The sequence below is a fragment of the Oncorhynchus kisutch genome, linkage group LG18 (assembly GCF_002021735.2).
Source record: "Oncorhynchus kisutch isolate 150728-3 linkage group LG18, Okis_V2, whole genome shotgun sequence".
NCBI lineage: Eukaryota > Metazoa > Chordata > Actinopteri > Salmoniformes > Salmonidae > Oncorhynchus > Oncorhynchus kisutch.
The window spans coordinates 64,968,799-64,992,299 of NC_034191.2; the positions used below are offsets into that span (position 1 = coordinate 64,968,799).

At 43.4% G+C, this 23,501-nt stretch overlaps 1 protein-coding gene across 7 annotated transcripts in view; it reads right to left on the bottom strand.

The window, feature by feature from the left end:
• mtrr (5-methyltetrahydrofolate-homocysteine methyltransferase reductase) overlaps window positions 1-23,501 on the bottom strand; it is a 40,336-nt gene that overhangs the window by 2,272 nt on the left and 14,563 nt on the right. For 5 of the 7 annotated variants that reach the window (XM_031796483.1, XM_031796480.1, XM_031796481.1 and 2 more), the window contains exons 10-13: window positions 21,018-21,060; window positions 19,157-19,337; window positions 18,952-19,070; window positions 4,738-4,830 (exon numbers count right to left, since the gene is read on the bottom strand). In XM_031796483.1, coding sequence (XP_031652343.1) covers window positions 4,738-4,830; window positions 18,952-19,070; window positions 19,157-19,337; window positions 21,018-21,060 — 436 coding nt within the window. Of the gene's footprint in view, window positions 1-4,047; window positions 4,094-4,737; window positions 4,831-18,951; window positions 19,071-19,156; window positions 19,338-21,017; window positions 21,061-23,501 lie in introns of all 7 variants that reach the window. The other 2 variants (XR_004204030.1, XR_004204029.1) reach the window with 1 other exon arrangement.

The following is a 23,501-nucleotide window of genomic DNA, read 5'->3' on the forward strand; positions in this document are numbered from 1 at the left end:
TTTATATATTATTATTTTTTACCTCTGACAGCCCTGCAACTAAATCCCTAGATTACCAAGTATGTTAAACGCTAGAACAGGGTTCTTTATCTGTCAAGCCCGCTAGCTGAATTTGGCCCACGATGGTTTTATTTGGCGCCCCAAGTTTACTGAGCAAAAAAACAAATTGAGAGAGATTTTTTGGGGGGGGATTTTCATTGTTGGACATAAAAAAAAAGTAAAAACACCAGGAAATCAGCTCCAAGTGATTTTAATTTTGGAAATTTGTTCTCAAGTACTTCCCATGCATAATAAAGAGACGTGATCATATCCAAATGTAAGCAAGGTTTGAAATGATAAAGTTTTAGTCAAATATTATATCTGTTTGGGCTTCTAGGTGTCAATTTGCAGCCTACAAATTATTTGTAATCCGCTCAATAAAAAATTGTCCCAAGGCTGAATCTAGTTGATGATCCCTGCCCTAGAATAACAAGAGAAAAAAACAGGAGAGGGAAGAACAAAAGAGAAAGATGAGGACGTGTGTCCTAGACACCGGGCCGGTGTGTCACCTATGGTATCAACTGAGCAGTGATGAGGGTTCACTTCCTGGTTTTCAAATAAAAACAAAGAACACTGACCCTTTAACATGAGGCATTGTAGATTGCGTCTAATTGTAGATTTGAAGATACGACCAAGTTCTGTCATTCTCCAACTTTGTCCATTCTAATTTACCTCACAAAATATCTTCCTCATTGTGCGTGGGGACAAGATCCACATGGGTCCAATACCAGGAAAGTTTACCACGGTTCCATCTTTGATGACAAAGATTTTACATGCGGATTACCTCATTTTTATACCCCAGTGAAACAGGAAGCCATGGAAGGTCACAATACAGTTTATTATACTGAGGTCAACTTAAAAAAAGTAGAATGTTAATGGAGATTTAATTGTTTGTTTATATTTATAAGAATCTTTAGGGGTGCCAATCATTTTGACAACTATCTTTTTGAGAAAAAAAAGTACTTGTTATACAAAATCTCTTTCTCTGAGCAATTGTATTAGTATAAAATCTAATTTCCTCCTTTTTTTAGCATACAATATAGCTCAGTATTTGTATTTATTTTATAGTATTTTTTTGCTCATCTTTATCAAAGGTGCCAACAGTTCTTGGACCTGACTGTATAAAACTGTCATGCGAGACATACAGCATTGCCATTTCCTCCCTCTCTCTCCTTACCCCTCTTCTGTTGAATGTCAGGCAATATCATGCAACTTTAATTTCTGTTTGAAAGGTTAATATCCTGGTACCAGGGGTCCCACCCACACCCCACTGTGCCATGTTCTTCTCTTTGGCCTCAGTCAAACCCTGGTGTGTGTTGACAGAGAAAACAACCCTGGTCCGGTTGTGGGACTCTGGCCCTTAATGGCCCTGAACAAGAGCCCAGTAACCCCATTTCCCTCAGCAGTGAAATCACAATCCATGAAGAGGGAGGGAGGGTACGAGGAGGGAACGAGCGAGGAAGGGAGAAAATGAGTGCAAACTGCAGGGGGTCCGAGTGTCTGGTTGCGCGTAACAGACTGGAGGTCAGATTGGTGTCAACCTCTAACACAGATGTTAAATGTTGGGGTTGATTAGGCTGATCCCATAGCCTGTTTGCTTTTAAAAAGAACATTCTGGAATGAACTTTACTCTATAATGTCACACCGAAGATGTCAGGGTTTAGCCTAGGACCACAGGATATATTTAGCATCAAAGGGAACACTTCATTTTTTTCTAACAGTTCACATTTCAGACCCCCACTGATGGCTAGTCGGGTTAGGTCAATAATAATAATAAAGAACATGTGAAACATTGTAGGCTGTTTTTTTTCTGGAGTAAAGATTAAGATAATGATTTTATCATGCTGCAAGATAACATGTTTGAATGCTGACATGGGTCATTCACACAGTAAACATACAGTTTCATACATAACATGAATCCAAATGTACCTAACTACAGCGCAAGAAAAATCTTGTTTACGTCTTCCCGAAAATGCAGCATTTGGTTTTGATTGATACAGCTGTTTCATGCTCATTAGCACATGTTAAATCGATTCAGTCACGGTGGGGGGGAGGGCTCCATTTTGAATTGCCCCAGATAGAGAGACCCACATTGTGAACAAACACCCACCAGCCCAGGATACCTGGCTGTGAAGCCGTATTTAACAAAGAGATAGAGGGCAATATACAAATACAGGCAGATTTTCCTTGATTTCTTCTTTAATGATTTCTGCGACCAATGCACCGTTTTGTGATCTAGTCAGAAGACAGCTTTGATTGGTGCACTGACCTTCACATGGTCTTGTGTTGGTAGTGTTATGAGTCATTTGTGGAAAGCTTGGTAGATTTGCATTCTCTGTTAAGTAAGTTTGGTTTGAAACAAAAATGGTTTCAAGTCTTCTGAACTGCAACTGAATCGATTGAAAGTAAGATGTCGCTGACAGATACGGCAGGTCTGTTTCTAGCTCCTAAGCACATTTGTAATATTTAGTTTTTTGTGTGTGTTATTTCTCACATTATTAGCCCAGAATTTGTTTTGTGTTATTACATACAGCCGGGAAAGAACTTTGGGATATCAGAGCAGCGGTGACTCACCAGCATTACGACCAGGAATACGACTTTCCCGAATTGGATCCTTGTTCGTACCCCCCCAGGGCAATTTAACTTATTCCAGAGGCTGCTCCAAAACACCACCGGCGGAGAAGAAGTATTCTGAGTGGACTTCTAGTCCGACTCAGGAGGGGTGCACACCATGCACTGCTCCAAAGTATATTACTCGCTAACTTTCAGTCTCTGGATAATAAAGTAGACGAGCTCAGGACGAGGATCTCCTTCAGGGATTGTAACATACTCATATACTGTCCCAATCTATACAGCCATCTGGGTTCTCAGTACATCGCGCAGACAAGAATAAAGAACTCTCCGGGAAGAAGGCGGTAGTGTATGTTTCATGATTAAATACTCATGGTGTGATTGTATTAACACACAGAAACTCAAAACTAGACAAGGAACTAGAATACCTCACAATCAAATGCTGACCGTATTACCTCCCAATATAATTATCTTTGGTTATAGTCACAGTACAGAGACAAAGTGGAGTTGCAATTCAACGATTCAGTCATGAGACGTATGTGGCAGGGTCTACAGACAATCACGGACTAAAAAGGGAAAACCTGCCACATCGCGGACACCGACGTCTTGCTTCCAGACAAGCTAAACAACTTCTTTGCCCGCTTTGAGGATAACATGGCCCGCTACCAAAGACTGTGGGCTCTCCTTCTCCGTGGCCTTGAGTAAGACATTTAAAACATGTTAATCCTCGCAAGGTTGCCGGCCCAGGCGGCATCGCTAGCCGGATCCACAGAGCACGCGCAAACCAGCTGGCTAGAATGTTTACGGACATATTCATTATTTCCCTATCCCAGTCTGCTGTCCCCACTTGCTTCAAGATGTCCACCATTGTTCCTGTAACCAAGAAAGCAAAGGTAACTGAACTAAATGGACTATTGCCCCATAGCACTCACTTCTGTCATCATGAAGTGCTTTGAGAGACTAGTCAAGGAGCATATCACCTCTACCATACCTGACACCCTAGAACCTCTTCAATTTGCTTACCACCCTCATAGATCCACAGACGATGCAATCGCCATCGCACTGCCCTATCCCATCTGGACAAGAGGAATACCTCACTGACTATAGCTCAGCATTCAACACCATTGTACCCTCCAAGCTCGGGGCCCAGGATCTGAACCTTGCACTGTGCAACTAGGTCCTGGACTTCCTAATGGGCCGCCCCTAGGTGGTGAATGTCAGGAATTGTGAAAAACTGAGTTTAAATGTATTTGACTAAGGTGTATGTACACTTCCGACTTCAACTGTATATGACCAATAACATTTTATTTAATCTAGTGTCATATCTATTGTATCTCTCTCTATGGGTTTGTGAGCTTTGAAACACTACAGTGTAAAATATACCCTCCATCCAACGATATGCCCCATCCCAGCTAAAAGCTGTCCCTGTGTACGTACCAGTGTTGCTCAGTAGCCCATACAGTAGGGGTCTGCAACTGGCGGCCTGTGGGGCAAAACTGGCCCGTGAGTGATATATTTTGGCCCACCAACATAATATAAGACATAAACGATTGTGTCTCAATGTAATCAAGGTATGATGAAATGATTGTATTTTCAAATACAATCTCTTATTGGGCTTAGTTGGTTAATTTCCAATGTACAAATTATTCTAATTATGTCCGGGCCCCCCGGCCATCCTCTCCGACAAAAATCGTTCCGAGGGTGAATCTAGTTGCCTATCCCTGCCATACAGTGTAGTTCTAGTGAGACATACTGTATCTCTGTGGTCCTATGTGGCAGCCAGATCATAATCCTGTCATATGAATTTTAAAGTCTTGTCCTTCAAGGTCCAATCTTACCGCCTTCTCAATCACACCACCGCCATCAAGGACACAGAGGAAGTGACGCGTTCCAGGGAACCACGCTGTCACAGAACAGCCTCACTCAGACAGTTTGTTTACATGATGATCTGCACTCTGATTGTAGGAAAAGTCCAAGGTCACCAAGGTGGGTGCTAGACATTGGGGATGCATGGGTGCGTCCAAAATGGGATCACACTCCTTATATAGTGCACTACTTTTGACCAGGGCCCATAAGGAATAGGGTGCCATTTGGGAAAGACCCCATGTTTGTCAGAATGACCCTCACCTAAACAGGAAGTCTCGATCTCTATGGCGACAACCGAAGAACAGCCAGGTCTCACCAAACTCTGCCTCCGGGTTTTCCTCCCTCTCCTTCTCCCTGAAAGACAAAAAAGGAGAAAATAAATAAATACACAAGAGAGCTCAAAGCCCAATCAATAAAAACACAGAGAGAGAAGACGGGACAGTCCTTCCTCACAACAGAGGTTAAATGGAGCAGTGACACTGCTGTATCTATCTCTCTACAACACCAATAGAGTAGAGTGCCACAATTACCTAATGCATGGATGGGAATGACACAGTACAGAGGGGACACGAAAAGTACACGCTAAAAAAAGATGGATCACACTCCACAATGCATGAAAATGAAAACAAGAACTTGAGTAGGCCGGCACTATGTGTCAGTGTTTTCCACAAGTAGATAGAGTATCCAGGCAAATACTAAAAAATAGCCAGCCAGGTGACTACATTTTCTGTCTAAGGAGCTCAATTTTGGTGTCACCTGGTACATTTAATGGCTTGATTCCATCCAAAACACAGTGAAATTATTGAATCTTTTATTGAGTTTACCTCACAAATCGGAACAATGTGTGGCAGTATTGTGTAGGAAGACATGACTTTACAATTTAGATTACTGAAAATGTATGAATTCAGTTTATTGTTAGATGTTTTGGATATCGTCTAGGTCAAGGCATATATGCTCAGGGCCTGGTTTCCTGATAGCGATGAAAGGTTAACGTGAGTGATTCCCTACAACGCTAGAAGATGTAACATGCGTTTCCCTAAACACCACGCAGAAAGCATGTGTCGGATATGGATACAGCGCTGCTCTCCGACCAAATTTCTCCATTCAAATCAAATCAAATTTATTTATATAGCCCTTCGTACATCAGCTGATATCTCAAAGTGCTGTACAGAAACCCAGCCTAAAACCCCAAACAGCAAGCAATGCAGGTGTAGAAGCACGGTGGCTAGGAAAAACTCCCTAGAAAGGCCAATACCTAGGAAGAAACCTAGAGAGGAACCAGGCTATGTGGGGTGGCCAGTCCTCTTCTGGCTGTGCCGGGTGGAGATTATAACAGAACATGGCCAAGATGTTCAATGTTCATAAATGACCAGCATGGTCGAATAATAATAAGGCAGAACAGTTGAAACTAGAGCAGCAGCACAGTCAGGTGGAAGTTGAAACTGGAGCAGCAGCATGGCCAGGTAGACTGGGGACAGCAAGGAGTCATCATGTCAGGTAGTCCTGGGGCATGGTCCTAGGGCTCAGGTCCTCCGAGAGAGAGAAAGAAAGAGAGAAGGAGAGAATTAGAGAACGCACACTTAGATTCACACAGGACACCGAATAGGACAGGAGAAGTACTCCAGATATAACAAACTGACCCCAGCCCCCCGACACATAAACTACTGCAGCATAAATACTGGAGGCTGAGACAGGAGGGGTCAGGAGACACTGTGGCCCCATCCGAGGACACCCCCGGACAGGGCCAAACAGGAAGGATATAACCCCACCCACTTTGCCAAAGCACAGCCCCCACACCACTAGAGGGATATCTTCAACCACCAACTTACCATCCTGAGACAAGGCTGAGTATAGCCCACAAAGATCTCCGCCACGGCACAACCCAAGGGGGGGGGGGCGCCAACCCAGACAGGATGACCACAACAGTGAATCAACCCACTCAGGTGACGCACCCCCTCCAGGGACGGCATGAGAGAGCCCCAGCAAGCCAGTGACTCAGCCCCTGTAATAGGGTTAGAGGCAGAGAATCCCAGTGGAAAGAGGGGAACCGGCCAGGCAGAGACAGCAAGGGCGGTTCGTTGCTCCAGAGCCTTTCCGTTCACCTTCCCACTCCTGGGCCAGGCTACACTCAATCATATGACCCACTGAAGAGATGAGTCTTCAGTAAAGACTTAAAGGTTGAGACCGAGTTTGCGTCTCTGACATGGGTAGGCAGACCGTTCCATAAAAATGGAGCTCTATAGGAGAAAGCCCTGCCTCCAGCTGTTTGCTTAGAAATTCTAGGGACAATTAGGAGGCCTGCGTCTTGTGACCGTAGCGTACGTATAGGTATGTACGGCAGGACCAAATCAGAGAGATAGGTAGGAGCAAGCCCATGTAATGCTTTGTAGGTTAGCAGTACTACCTTGAAATCAGCCCTTGCTTTGACAGGAAGCCAGTGTAGAGAGGCTAGCACTGGAGTAATATGATCAAATTTTTTGGTTCTAGTCAGGATTCTAGCAGCCGTATTTAGCACTAACTGAAGTTTATTTAGTGCTTTATCCGGGTAGCCGGAAAATAGAGCATTGCAGTAGTCTAACCTAGAAGTGACAAAAGCATGGATTAATTTTTCTGCATCATTTTTGGACAGAAAGTTTCTGATTTTTGCAATGTTACGTAGATGGAAAAAAGCTGTCCTCGAAATGGTCTTGATATGTTCTTCAAAAGAGAGATCAGGGTCCAGAGTAACGCCGAGGTCCTTCACAGTTTTATTTGAGACGACCGTACAACCATTAAGATTACTTGTCAGATTCAACAGAAGATCTCTTTGTTTCTTGGGACCTAGAACAAGCATCTCTGTTTTGTCCGAGTTTAATAGTAGAAAGTTTGCAGCCATCCACTTCCTTATGTCTGAAACACATGCTTCTAGCGAGGGCAATTTTGGGGCTTCACCATGTTTCATTGAAATGTACAGCTGTGTGTCATCCGCATAGCAGTGAAAGTTTACATTATGTTTTCGAATAACATCCCCAAGATGTAAAATATATAGTGAAAACAATAGTGGTCCTAAAACGGAACCTTGAGGAACACCGAAATTTACAGTTGATTTGTCAGAGGACAAACCATTCACAGAGACAAACTGATATCTTTCCGACAGATAAGATCTAAACCAGGCCAGAACATGTCCGTGTAGACCAATTTGGGTTTCCAATCTCTCCAAAAGAATGTGGTGATCGATGGTATCAAAAGCAGCACTAAGGTCTAGGAGCACGAGGACAGATGCAGAGCCTCGGTCCGATGCCATTAAAATGTCATTTACCACCTTCACAAGTGCCGTCTCAGTGCTATGATGGGGTCTAAAACCAGACTGAAGCATTTCGTATACATTGTTTGTCTTCAGGAAGGCAGTGAGTTGCTGCGCAACAGCCTTCTCTAAAAATTTTGAGAGGAATGGAAGATTCGATATAGGCCGATAGTTTATTATATTTTCTGGGTCAAGGTTGGGCTTTTTCAAGAGAGGCTTTATTACTGCCACTTTTAGTGAGTTTGGTACACATCCAGTGGATAGAGAGCCGTTTATTATGTTCAACATAGGAGGGCCAAGCACAGGAAGCAGCTCTTTCAGTAGTTTAGTTGGAATAGGGTCCAGTATGCAGCTTGAAGGTTTAGAGGCCATGATTATTTTCATCATTGTGTCAAGAGATATAGTACTAAAACACTTGAGCGTCTCTCTTGATCCTAGGTCCTGGCAGAGTTGTGCAGACTCAGGACAACTGAGGTTTGGAGGAATACGCAGGTTTAAAGAGGAGTCCGTAATTTGCTTTCTAATAATCATAATCTTTTCCTCAAAGAAGTTCATGAATTTATCACTGCTAAAGTGAAAGTCATCCTCTCTTGGGGAATGCTGCTTTTTAGTTAGCTTTGCGACAGTATTAAAAAGGAATTTCGGATTGTTCTTATTTTCCTCAATTAAGTTAGAAAAATAGGATGATCGAGCAGCAGTAAGGGCTCTACGGTACTGCACGGTACCGTCCTTCCAAGCTAGTCGGAAGACTTCCAGTTTGGTGTGGCGCCATTTCCGTTCCAATTTTCTGGAAGCTTGCTTCAGAGCTTGGGTATTTTCTGTGTACCAGGGAGCTAGTTTCTTATGAGACATTTTTTTAGTTTTTAGGGGTGCAACTGCATCTAGGGTATTGCGCAAGGTTAGATTGAGATCCTCAGTTAGGTGGTTAACTGATTTTTGTCCTCTGGCGTCCTTGGGTAGGCAGAGGGAGTCTGGAAGGGCATCAAGGAATCTGTGTTGTCTGTGAATTTATAGCACGACTTTTGATGTTCCTTGGTTGGGGTCTAAGCAGATTATTTGTTGCAATTGCAAACGTAATAAAATGGTGGTCCGATAGTCCAGGATTATGAGGAAAAACATTAAGATCCACCACATTTATTCCATGGGACAAAACTAGGTCCAGCGTATGACTGTGACAGTGAGTGGGTCCAGAGACATGTTGGACAAAACCCACTGAGTCGATGATGGCTCCAAAAGCCTTTTGGAGTGGGTCTGTGGACTTTTCCATGTGAATATTAAAGTCACCAAAGATTAGAATATGATCTGCTATGACTACAAGGTCCGATAGGAATTCAGGGAACTCAGTGAGAAACGCTGTATATGGCCCAGGAGGCCTGTAAACAGTAGCTATAAAAAGTGATTGAGTAGGCTGCATAGATTTCATGACTAGAAGCTCAAAAGACGAAAATGTCATTTTTTTTTTTGTAAATTGAAATTTGCTATCGTAAATGTTAGCAACACCTCCGCCTTTGCGGGATGCACGGGGGATATGGTCACTAGTGTAGCCAGGAGGTGAGGCCTCATTTAAAACAGTAAATTCATCAGGCTTAAGCCATGTTTCAGTCAGGCCAATCACATCAAGATTATGATCAGTGATTAGTTCATTGACTATAATTGCCTTTGAAGTAAGGGATCTAACATTAAGTAGCCCTATTTTGAGATGTGAGGTATCATCATCTCTTTCAGTAATGACAGGAATGGAGGTGGTCTTTATCCTAGTGAGATTGCTAAGGCGAACACCGCCATGTTTAGTTTTGCCCAACCTAGGTCGAGGCACAGACACGGTCTCAATGGTGATAGCTGAGCTGACTACACTGACTGTGCTAATGGCAGACTCCACTATGCTGGCAGGCTGGCTAACAGCCTTCTGCCTGGCCGTACCTTAACATTAGAATTATAACCTATAATAATGCACTCAATCACAGATTTATTTGGCACATGACCGCGCACGTTGTTACACATCATGAAATATACTGAGGCAAAAATGACAGAGTGTAGCCTACAAATAGAACATTACATGTAATTACAATATATTTGAAATATATCGGCCTATGTAGCCTATAGGCGTACCGTATTCATTTTTATGCAGTCATCTCGGTTGTTATTTCATTTTTGATCCTTCGCTTCAAATGCAAAGACATTGACAACTGTATTTGTAGTGAACTTCGTTCCCAAGTTATCGGCGGTCACAGAGGGACTGATAAACAGCTTGATTATGCGGTGCCTTCAGAAGGTCTTCATAACCCCGGACTTATTCCACACCGTTGTTACAACCGGAATTCAAAATGGATTACGGAGATATTTTTCTCACCCATCTACACACAGTACCCCATAATGACAAAGTGGAAACATGTTTTTAGAAATGTTTGCAAATGTACAGAAAATGAAATAGACACTCATTTACATAAGTATTCTCACCCAAGTCAATACATGTTAAAATGACCTTTGGCAGTGATTTCAGCTGTGAGTTGTTATGACTAAGTCTCTTAAGAGCTTTGTACACCTGGATTGTACAATATTTGCACATTATTCTTTTAAGAGGAAATCCTTTGGTTTACTTGTCCCGATAAGATATAATAGACATATAAGCAAGTTGCATGATTTATGAATGGCAAAGCGATCAGGGCCGGATTACCGAACGGGCAGACAGGGCTTGTACCCCGGGGCTCTCGACCTCCAGGGGGCCCCTAACCAATTGTTGTTGTTTTTTGAGTTGTGGGCCCCCTGGATGTTGGTGTCTCAGGGACCCAAATACAGTAGTCCGACCGTGGAAGGGATATAGGAGATAGACTTTGTAGTCAGTTTGACACCCTTTTATAAACTAGTCAACTTACTGTTTAGGTGTCAAAGCACAGTAAAATAGCCTACTATGCCCCATGACTTCATGTGGCTGGCTACGTCAAACACGCGAAAGAAAATAAATGAATGTGCCAGAAAACAATAATTAGGCTAAGTACGACTCATCGTTACCACTTACATTACATGGGACATTCATGAGCATCATGCTTTCTCCCTCTTCCGTGGACATTTTTTGGACTGACAGGCAGCCTATCCTATCACCGCTCGCTTTGTGACTGACAGGCAGCCTATCCTATCACCGCTCGCTTTGTGACTGACATGCAGCCTATCCTATCACCGCTCGCTTTGTGACTGACAGGCAGCCTATCCTATCACCGCTCGCTAGAAGATGCATATCGTTCATTCTAGCGGGAGAGGGCACTATGGACTAGCGAATTGAACCTTTTAAATGAAAGGAAACCTAGTTAATACGAGGTGGAAAAAGTAACCGTCTGAAAATGATTGTAACCGTCTGATTAGCTGACGTCCGGCGCGAATGGAAAAAACGGATGTGTGTGTGTGTCTAAATCTCCCCACTGAACGTAAGCCCCACTTCTATAAAAGTGATTACTCCTGTGGCCAACGAGTCTGGCAGGGCTTCCAGAATCCTTTGCACCGAGTTGGCACAAAGACACAAAACACTGAGGCGGTGTGATGCTATCTACACTGCACACCTGCTGGGCACACACACACAAACCTTTACTAACGCATCAGTCATCTGGCCATCTAAAAAGGTCAAGCGCCATCACCATGCCCCATCTGGGCAGAGAGAGAGGTGACAAGAGAACAACTATTCAGAAAGAACTAGAGAAGAAAAGCTGGAAGAAGGATGGGATGGAGTTCTCATCTCTTTGTGGAGAGCTGCAGTAGTCAGAGGCCCTCAGGGATAAGATGTTACTTCCTGGGTTTAATACCTAACCCATTCACATACACAGAATGAGTCATTGTGAGGGGACTGACGTCACATTTCTCATTTCCTAAAGCGGTGTGAATTGAAACTCGCTCTGGATGACAATGTTTTGTAGGAAAAGGACTGGTCATTCACAAGCAAAGTACAGTCGATAGCTTTTCAGAAGACCCCTGATATGACATAGGCCTTTTCTCTGTCCTAGCATTCGGACTCCTGAGTCTGGTTCAATAAGTCCACAGACAACGCAATCGCAATCACACTGCCCTAACCCATCTGGACAAGAGGAATACCTATGTAAAAATGCTGTTCATTGACTACAGCTCAGCATTTAACACCATAGTACCTTTCAAACCTGTCATTAAGCTCGAGACCCTGGACTTTCTGACGGGCCACCCCCAGGTAGTGAGGGTAGGAAACAACATCTCCACCCCGCTGATCCTCAACACTGGGGTCCCACAAGAGTGCGTTCTCAGCCCTCTCCTGTACTCCCTGTTCACCCACAACTGCGTGGCCATGCACGCCTCCAACTCAATCATCAAGTTTGCAGACGACTCTACAGTGGTAGGCTTGATTACCAACAATGACAAGACGGCCTACAGGGGGAGGTGAGGGCGGTGTCAGGAAAATGTGTGGTGTCAGAAAAATAACCTCACACTCAATGTCAACAAAACAAAGGAGATGGTCGTGGATTCAGGAAACAGCAGAGGGAGCACCCCCCTATCCACAGCGACGGGACAGTAGTGGAGAAGGTGGAAAGTTAGGTTCCTCGGCTTACACATCACGGAGAAACTGAAATGGTCCACCCACACAGACAGCACCTTAGGAGGTTGAAGAAATGTAGTGAGGGTAGTGAGGTCTGCACAACACAACCGGGGGCAAACTACCTGCCCTCCACGACACAGGAAGAACAAAAAGATCATCAAGGCGCAAGGCGAGGTTCCTCGGCTTACACATCACGGAGAAACTGAAATGGTCCACCCACACAGACAGCACCTTAGGAGGTTGAAGAAATGTAGTGAGGGTAGTGAGGTCTGCACAACACAACCGGGGGCAAACTACCTGCCCTCCAGGACACAGGAAGAACAAAAAGATCATCAAGGCGCAACAACAACCACCCGAGCCACTGCCTGTTCACCCCGCTATCATCCAGAAGGCGAGGTCAGTACAGGTGCATCAAAGCTGGGACCGAGAGACTGAAAAACAGCTTCTCAAGGCCATCAGACTGTTAAACAGCCATCAATAACATTGAGTGGCTGCTGCCAACATACTGACTCACAACTCAAGCCACTTTAAACAATGCCACTTTATATAATGTTTACATACCCTACATTATTCATCTCATTAGTATATACTGTACTCTATACCATCTACTGCATCTTGCCTATGCTGCACGGCCATCGCTCATCCATATATATAGATATTCTTATTCATTCCTTTACACTTGTGTGTATAAGGTAGTTGTTGTGATTGTTAGATTACTTGTTAGATATTACAGCACGGTCAGAACTAGAAGCACAAGCATTTCACTACACTTGCATTAACATCTGCTAACCATGTATATGTAACCAATAAAATTTGATTTGGAGATATGGAGAACCTTGACTGGACAAGGTTTCTGAATGCTCCGATTCTGAGCATTCCAATAAGTCTCATGAAGCCTCCCTTGGGTAAGCAGACCAAACAAGTGACATCATCCACTATTGTCAATCTGCAATTCCTGAGTAAAAGTCAGTAAACTAATTTAACTGGGCTCGTCTTCTCTTCCCTCTAGGCCTCACCTCGCTCACCTCTCCACACAAGGAGCAAAATCAATAGGAAAAACATGGCTTCCAATTCTATCACATCTCTGCCCAGAACACAGGCCCCCAGGGAAGCAGCATCACAATATTACAGCCAGATACTCCATTTTGGGTCCAAATAAGGCAGTTGCCTCTCAGACGAACAGGAAGGGGAAACAGTGATTCAGCAGGAGCAAAGTCTCCTCTGCCCCTTTTCATGTTCAATGGGGTTTGATGCTCTGCGTAAGATGGTGTTGAGAGATTTAAGACTGTGATAAAATGTACCTGTACGCGATGATTCCAGGAAGTGCCACTGAGCTATGATTACCGATGTTTAACATGCCCTATTTTGAATGCATTCAGCTGAATATGGCAACCTTATGGAGAGCAGTTTACAATAACAAAAACTCCACCTGTCATCTGATGAACAACCTCAATTAATAATGTCAATCAGACCACTTGTTGCACTGATGAATGAAAACAGCATGCTACCCTGACTGTTTAAGATTTGTAACAACCCAGCCTGATCCTCAGGTAAGGTCATCCTGCTCCATTACTCATCCTTAAGCTCAGACTCAGGCTAATCAATATCAGACAGCCGGAGGTCTCCAGATCCCACTGAGACAGTTATGACCCTTCAACCGCTCCCTCTCTCTTTTGCTTCCGTGGTTACAAAGTGGCACAAAGTACTTTTCAAAACATCCATTGATTGACAGAGGCAGACAGAATGAGGGAAGGGGGAGGGGAGAGGGAGCGACAGAGAAAAGAGGAAGAATTGAAGTGTCCCCATGCTGTTTTTGTTGCTTAAAGGAGGCACCTTCAGGTTTTGTTGGTGATAAAGCATCCTGCTGTCAAAATGAACGTTGTTATCTCTTATCAAAGCACAGCATCTGGGGTAAACGCCTTGTTTGGAATCTTAATTCGGGTACTGTACAAAGCTTTCCTCGCGACAGGTTTTACAATCTGCCAGAACCATGGCAGGGGACAGAGGTGAAGAAGGAGAAAGAGTGAAGGAGAGAGAGCGGAGAAAGACAAGCAGACTACTAGAGAAAGAGAGCAAGACAGGCAGAGAGGGGTGGGGGGCATGAAGAGACGAGGGAGAGAAAATACGAGAGAAGAGAGACAGGTACACTGAAAGATCGGTTTGCCCCAGCATCTTCCTCGCCTTCCAGCAGTGAAAAGCACCGTCTATGGAGGAACACAAAGGAGAGAAAAGCACTGTCAGACTGCACTTAAGAGGCGAGAAGCCGTCCTTCTACAGCAAATCATCAGGGCTTACTGAAAGTTGCTATGTACCATCACTACCATGTATGTTACTGATTGGTGTTATTGTAGACATTAAACATTTTCAGAATGCTATAGAGTGGAATATCCCAGTTATATCAATCAGATTTGAAAGAAGGTACATCATGTAACTTGATAGCTATGTAATCTGAAAAACCTTGCACATGTAAGAGGACGTAAGATTCCTTGGGCATATGAGCAGATCCCACTGATGGCTTGCCTTTGAAGCTAAGCAGGGTTGGTCCTGGTCGGTCCATGGATGAGAGACAAAATGCTGCTGGAAATGGTGTTGGAGAGCCAGTAGAAGGCACTCTTTCCTCTGGTCTAAAGAAGATCCCAATGCCCCAGGGCAGTGATTGGGGACATTGCACTGTGTAGGGTGCCGTCTTTCAGACAGAAAGTTAAACGGAAATGGATGTCCTGACTCTTTGTGGTCACTAAAGATCCCATGGCACTTATCGTAAGAGTAGGGGTGTTAACCCTGGTGTCCTGGCTAAATTCCCTATCTGTTCCTCATACCATCATAGCCACCTAATCATTCCAAATTGGCTCATTCCTCCTCCCATCTTTCCCCTGTAACTATTAACCAGGTCGTTGCTGTAAATGATGTGTTCTCACTCAACTTACCTGGTACAATAAGGGTTCAATAAATAAACAATGACATTCCACACAAAACCAACATTGAATTTGCAGTCCCATACTACACTAAAGAAGCCTACTAAGAAAAATAGAGAAACACACACTAGAGAGCATCTTTTCTCCAGATGGGACATTGCTAGTTTCTTCTTGGTCAAGGCTAAAGCCTGGGATGTGCCAAGAAACATTGATTTATTTAGTTTGTGACAAGAAAATGGAAAAGCTTTAACATGAACTAATGCACTGAACAGCAGGAAGTGATGTCACTGAACGTTGTATGAGAGAACACTCCCCATCACGACCTTGACATTTGCGGTAGTCGGACTAGCAACATAAGTCATTCATCAACCACACACACACGTTGGCGTAGTTGGCGGGTGGCATGTGACCGTGTCATGGTAGGTGTTAGACATTCATCAGTCCTGTAGAGGTGGTGTCCTGCAGGTGCAGACAACAGACAGCTCTCCCCACTGAGAAACATCAGTCACCTTCTAGAACATTCATCAAAATGCAGTCCCAACACAAACACACCAGCCATTAACCACCAACACAGCGTCACCTTAATACACCCACACACACGATTAACCACCAAACAGCATCACCTCAGAATACTTGCACACACGCCAGTGAATACCAAACAGTGTCACTCGGAAGACATCACAGAAACAAGACAACTGGAGCTGACTGGTAAACAGCTGAGTTGTCAGGAACTGTCAAGTCACTGTCTGAATCATTGAGGTATAAAAGAACAGTCTGGATGAAACATTCAGGCCAGCAAAGTGTTTCAATATGGAAACAACTTTATTTGTACTGTCACAATGACAAGTGATACTGGGTATTCTAGGTGGATAAAAATAATCAAACCAGATATAACTTTATATAGGCAGTCATAATAACATGGTGTAAGATGTGAGTAGGATGTTGGTGTAAGTAAGGTTATTGTCATGCAAAACACTGCCGGTCTCATTGTAATTGACCCCCAATCACCATAAACACATACAAGCTGCAGAGGTGTGCCTTTGGAACATCGACATTTCAAAAAGTTGAATAAATCAATTTAATATACACCATCACGATAAATCTATTTATTTTAGGCAGACAAGATACGCTTATAAGTCCCGTGCCATTATATGGTTTTATAGTAAGACGACGACAATTGAACTTAACTGAATAAAAGAGAAATTATATTTTACCATTCCGGAGCGAGTGCAACTATGAAGTGGCTATGTTGAGCGTAAAAGTGACCATTTGAAACGGGTCTACGCTAGATTTAGAGTTATTTGGCAACTTTAGTTGTGAATAAAATAAACCTTAAAATGTCTTAGAAATCTAAACATATATGGGCTGCATGTTGCGTCTATAGTCTATTGATGATTTGATAAAATAGCCCCAAAAAATTGCGTTCCACACGCTGTTCTCTCCTCGAGGAAGGGTATCCTATTTTCACTATTCTCAATTTATACTTGTCTTTACTAATATGACAAATTAGTTTCGATTTAGAATTGCCCATTATCATACAAACAAGAACAGGGGCAGGGGAAAAAAGACACGTCATCCATATGCACTCGAATATTGAATGGAGACCGCAAACTCGCTGGTTCGTTTTTCAGGCTTTTCCGGTTATTTCACTCCACGCATCAACCACTTAACGGAGCATGCAGCCCCTCGCTGGGCGACAGGTGATATTCGCCCCCAAACTCTGTATGCCAGGGGCTCTCCAGCCCTGTGGCGGCATTTAGCCAGTGCTTAATTTGGAAAACCTAGTGAAATCTGTTTGGGAACATCAATAGTAACTAAACCTATATCAACCTATCACAACTAAACCTATATCATTAAACTGTTGACAGCCCCTCTGTCTGCATAAAGGAGAGGAGATGGAAACGCATGGTGGTAAGATATTATGTCGCTAAAAGGTCATGTGTCAGCCTTTTAATTATGAAAATGTATTTTTTAAATCCCCTATTACTAGGCTATTCAAAATCAAATACACTAAGTGTAGACTTAGCCATCCCGCACAATCAATGAACCAGCATAGGCCTATGCATACGACTTTAATATGCATATGGGTGTTTTGAATGACTCATCACCGTAGAAAGCCCTGTCCATTTCATTGTGTTAAGCTTTGAAACAACATCCACAACGACCATGTTTTCCACTCAGTTTCAACCTGTTGTTGAACCTCTTTTTTTCAAATTGATCAATTGCAGTGAAGTGAGTTTTAAAAAGGACGATACTGTTTTGATGATAAGTGTTTGATGTAATTTTCCATTGCATTTGCATTGCTGTCAGAGGCATTAGATGGACAACAGAGCCCTGAGTACCAGGGCATTAGGACCTGATGGAGGGACAGTAGTGCCCTGAGTACCAGGTCATTAGGACCTGATGGAGGGACAGTAGTGCCCTGAGTACCAGGGCATTAGAACCTGATGGAGGGACAGTAGTGCCCTGAGTACCAGGCCATTAGGACCTGATGGAGGGACAGTAGTGCCCTGAGTACCAGGCCATTAGGACCTGATGGTCATTAGTGAGTTGGGTACTAACAACATGTCCAGAGTGTATACTAGGAGGTTACCGTGACTCAACGATCATGTGGAATTTTACTGCAGTGACTGCAGGTGTGGCGGTAATACAGTCACGGCAACAGCACTGGCAACAGCCCTGGGTCTAAGATGATGTTAGTAGGCTTTTGGTGATGTTAGTAAGCTTAGCTACTCCAAATGACACAAAGTTAATCTTGTCAAATTACACCAAGCAGCACCTTTTACAAGCCATTATTTATGTATTCCATCATTGTTAACAGCTGGTCTTTTACAAGGCACAGGTGTAAAAGCAATATTGACATGTGTGCGAGTTTGTGTGTGTGTGTGTGCGCGTGTGCGCGCGCACACACACACACACACACACACACACACACACACACACACACACACTCGCACACAGGTCAATATTGCTTTTACACCTCCACCAGTTATCACCAGCTATGATTTACATTAATGACACACTAACGGTCTACTGGTCTCTTTACATTCAAATCAATATGTCTCCTTCGGCCAGTTTGACCCATAACTGACCCAGAACTGTTCATTAGAGTCATAAACACCAGACAGACAGACTGCAGCTCTGGAATGGCTTGACTTATTACCTCAGTGGAATGTTGCCCTTAGGCACAGATCTAGGATCAGCTTACCTTCTCCAAATCCTGACCTTAACCTTTAGGGGTAGAATGCAAAGCTGACCTTCGATCAGCATTTAGAGGCCAGGCAATTTCCTCCTACAGGTAGTTTAAGTGAAGTAGAAGTGTTAATCACAGCAATGTCTGCAATATTACTACCACCATTAAACCACTATCCAAGACATATTGGAAAGAGAGTGTTGTGAATCTTTGATGGGATCTATTGTAAATGATTATGGAGATTAATGCAAAAACTTGATTAACTACCTCTTGACATCACAGTTAACAGTTGATTTGATGACACACTCGTCAAAGCTGAAACACTTCCTATTGCGTCATGGTTGTTATAGCAACCTGGTGATTAACATATTTATGTTCTTGACCAGTGCACACTCAAAGAGTAAGCTTCACAAGAAATTTGTCATCAAAACATAAACAACACACCAGTTCCACTAATCAGACAAACAAGCATCACGTATAACAGAAGAGTACCCTGGGAGTGTTAGTATGAATCCTCCATCTTTGAGGGCAGTACCTTTGTTGTAGGAAACCAATGAAGGGCGCGACGCCGGTGCCTGGTCCAATCATGATGAGGGGTTTTGAGAGGTCAGAGGGCAGGTGGAAGGAGCAGTTCTCACGCAGACTCACAAAGACCTGGGGTCAAATGTAAAAAAGTGTTCTGGTGTGTCACACGTGCACACACACACACAGACACACACACAGGTTACTCCTCTACTCACCTTAGGGAGGGTCGGGGTGCTGGAGGGCTGAGCCTTCCTAGGGTTCAACAGAATGGGGTTGACGAGGTCATAGAGCCAACCAGTACACAGGCCCTGCCTCCCCGTGGGTCTCCAAGTGCATGCTGGGAACTCTATGACGTTGAACACAAAGTGCAGCTGACCTGGATGTCTGAAACTGGAGCTGAAGGAGAGAGAGGGAAAGGGGAGAGAACGGAAGGCAAAGTGAAAGGGGTTATAGCAAGGCGAGTGTGATTTATTTTTAGAATGCATTGTTCTGAATTATAATGAACCAACCGAAGCCGGGCGGGTTGTCCACTTTGACGCCTCGCTCAATTATAACGTGTCTCTATTTTTTGCATTTTATCGCTGGCAAACAAAACTATAAAAATGTCATTATTCCTTTTTTCCCAAGCTCATTTAAATGGGAAGATGTAGCTACGGGTTGAGGCTTTACCATACATGCTAAATTAGACCAATTCATCCACTTACAGAAACATCGCTAGCAGCAAAGATGATTGGAAATATCCTGCTAGCATACAGTCACTGCTCTGCCTGTCCTTACCACCCGCCTGGCTCCGCCCGCCCCCTTTTGGTGAGTCTTTCACTTTCGTGTACAATCTTGTTGTAACAATAAAGTGAAAAAACTTTCTGATTTACTCTATTTTTGCATATTTCGCAAAAGTTGAGAAATTTAGAAAGGGGACAAATACTTTTTCACAGGAACTATAAGTGGATTTGAGTAATTTAGCAGATGCTGTGGCTGACTGTATACCATAGCAAGGAAGTAAGAGTCCTGTTGGTGCACCACTCATTAGGCTATGGAAATAAGTGTGAAAGTTAATGTGATACATCATTAGATACTGTAGATGTGCTACAATAGGTAGATGAAATAGGGGATGCTATACTCTACATTGCAGAGAGTAAACAAGCCTTTGGTTCTCATCCACAAACATTAACTGTACCCTCGCTCTTTCTTTAATATTCGCCTCTTTCTCCCTCTTTCGCTGATTCCTCTCCATCTAGTGGATTGCTCTCTCCCTCTCACATTTTGATTTCTCTTCCTCCCTCAATCTTTCTTCCCCCGCTCTGATTTTCAGTCTTCCCATTCTGCAGGTCTCTGGGGACCTCTATTGACCACAGCATCAACAATGCAGCCTCCTAATGCTCCAGCTGCATCTGATCGACTACAGTCCTCCCACCAAAGCACGCACACACCGTAAAAAACAAACAAAAAAAACACACAGCTTCAGACAAACAAAACTAATGAGCATAGGAAAACAGTGTTGACATGTTTAAAATGGTACTAATGGACAGTAATGTAAGTGATAATGTAATGGTTTCCCACTCTCATTTGTTGTGTGTGTGTGTGTGTGTGTGTGTGTGTGTGTGTGTGTGTGTGTGTGTGTGTGTGTGTGTGTGTGTGTGTGTGTCTGAATACTTGTTAGTCTCGTGGAAAGGAAACAAAACACAAAGCCAATGTAACTTCTTTTAGGAAAACAGCCCTAATGTTGGAAAACAAAACATCATTATGTTGTCATCCAGAGTCACATTTATTTATTTTCCAAACTACAGCACATCATATTTTACATATAGCAGGTTTGTAAAGGACCAAGGAGTCAACTTCGTGTTTTTATATTGCAATACTGGTATCGTCCCGGCCATAGGATAAACATTCTGCTATTGACCTGAACCTCTACTGTGAACAGCGGTTGGCCTTCACAACAGACCAACATCCACATGACTACATTCACCCATTTTAGGTTTGTTTGATTTGGGTCACAAAATGAAGAAGCAAAGTATGTGCCTGGGTTAAACATTAGGAAAACTATGAAACACTGTAGGAACTACGAGACCAGCTTACCTTGCCGCTGAGTACGTTCTTGGTTGCAGTTTAGGCAAATGTTCTGAAAGAAAAAGGAAAACAACTGGTGGAAGCATATTCCCTCTGATGTTTCCTTCATATCCCTATCCCTGTCTGATGTTTCAGTCATATCCCTATCCCTGTCTGATGTTTCAGTCATATCCCTATCCCTGTCTGATGTTTCAGTCATATCCCTATCCCTGTCTGATGTTTCCATCATATCCCTATCCCTGTCTGATGTTTCCTTCATATCCCTATCCCTGTCTGATGTTTCCATCATATCCCTATCCCTGTCTGATGTTTCAGTCATATCCCTATACCTGTCTGATGCTTCCTTCATATCCCTATCCCTGTCTGATGTTTCCATCATATCCCTATCCCTGTCTGATGTTTCCATCATATCCCTATCCCTGTCTGATGTTTCAGTCATATCCCTATCAGATGTTTCCATCATATCCCTATCCCTGTCTGATGTTTCCATCATATCCCTATCCCTGTCTGATGTTTCCATCATATCCCTATCCCTGTCTGATGTTTCCATCATATCCCTATCCCTGTCTGATGTTTCAGTCATATCCCTATCCCTGTCAGATGTTTCCATCATATCCCTATCCCTGTCTGATGTTTCAGTCATATCCCTATCCCTGTCTGATGTTTCAGTCATATCCCTATCTGATGTTTCAGTCATATCCCTATCCCTGTCTGATGTTTCCATCTATATCCCTATCTGATGTTTCCATCATATCCCTATCCCTGTCTGATGTTTCAGTCATATCCCTATCCCTGTCTGATGTTTCCTTCATATCCCTATCCCTGTCTGATGTTTCCATCTATATCCCTATCCCTGTCTGATGTTTCCATCTATATCCCTATCCCTGTCTGATGTTTCAGTCATATCCCTATCCCTGTCTGATGTTTCAGTCATATCCCTATCCCTGTCTGATGTTTCCATCATATCCCTATCCCTGTCTGATGTTTCCATCATATCCCTATCCCTGTCTGATGTTTCCATCTATATCCCTATCCCTGTCTGATGTTTCCATCTATATCCCTATCCCTGTCTGATGTTTCAGTCATATCCCTATCCCTGGCTGATGTTTCCTTCATATCCCTATCCCTGTCTGATGTTTCAGTCATATCCCTATCCCTGTCTGATGTTTCCATCTATATGCCTTGAATTCTAAATAAATCACAGACAGTGTCACCAGCAAAGCACCCCCACACCATAACACCTCCTCCTCCATACTTTACGATGGGAAAAACACATGCAGAGATCATCCGTTCACCCACACTGCATCTCACAAAGACAGCGGTTGAACCAAACATTTCCAATTTGGACTCCAGATCAAAAGACACTGGTCTAATGTCCATTGTTCGTGTTTCTTGGCCCAAGCAAGTCTCTTCTTACTATTGGTGTCCTTTAGTAGTGGCTTCTTTGCAGTAATTCGACCATGAATTGCTGCAGTCTCCCCTGAACAGATGATGTTGAGATGTGTCTGTTACTTGAACTATATGAAGCATTTATTTGGGCTGCAATTTCTGAGGCTGGTAACTCTAATGAACTTGTCCTCTGTAGTAGAGGTAACTCTGGGTCTTCCTTTCCTGTGGGGGTCCTCATGAGAGCCAGTTTCATCATAGCGCTTGATGGGTTTTGCGACTGCACTTGAAACGTAACATTTTTGAAATGTTCCATATTGACTGACCTTCATGTCTTAAAGTAATGATGGACTGTCATTTCAAATCAAATCAAATTTTATAAGTCACATGTGCCGAATACAACAGTGAATATTACAGTGAAACCAACAATGCAGTTTCAAAATAATACGGAAAGAATAAGAGACAAAAGTAACAAGTAATTAAAGAGCAGCAGTAAAATAACAATAGGAAGACTATATACAGGGGTGTAGATAGTACTGATACAGAGTCAATGTTACAGGGGCAACGGGTAGTTGAGGTAGTATGTACATATAGGTAGAGTTATTAAAGTGACTTTGCATACATGACAACAGAGAGTAGCAGTGGTGTAAAGAGAGGGGCAATGCAAATAGTCTGGGTAGCCATTTGACTAGATGTTCAGGAGTCTTATGGCTTGGGGTTTAGAAGCCTCTTGGACCTTGACTTGGCGCTCCGGGACCGCTTGCCGTGCGGTAGCAGAGAGAACAGTCTATGACTAGGGTGGCTGGAGTCTGACACTTTTTAGGGCCTTCCTCTGACACCGCCTGGTAAAGAGGTGCTGGATGGCAGGAAGCTTGGCCCCAGTGATGTACTGGGCTGTACACACTACCCTCTGTAGTGCCTTGCGGTCAGAGGCCGAGCAGTTGCCATACCAGGCAGTGATGCAACCAGTCAGGATGCTCTCGATGGTGCAGCTGTAAAACTTTTTGAGGATCTGAGGACCCATGCCAAATCTTTTCAGTCTCCTGAGGGGGAATAGGTTTTGTTGTGCCCTCTTCACAACTGTCTTGGTTTGCTTGGACCATGTTA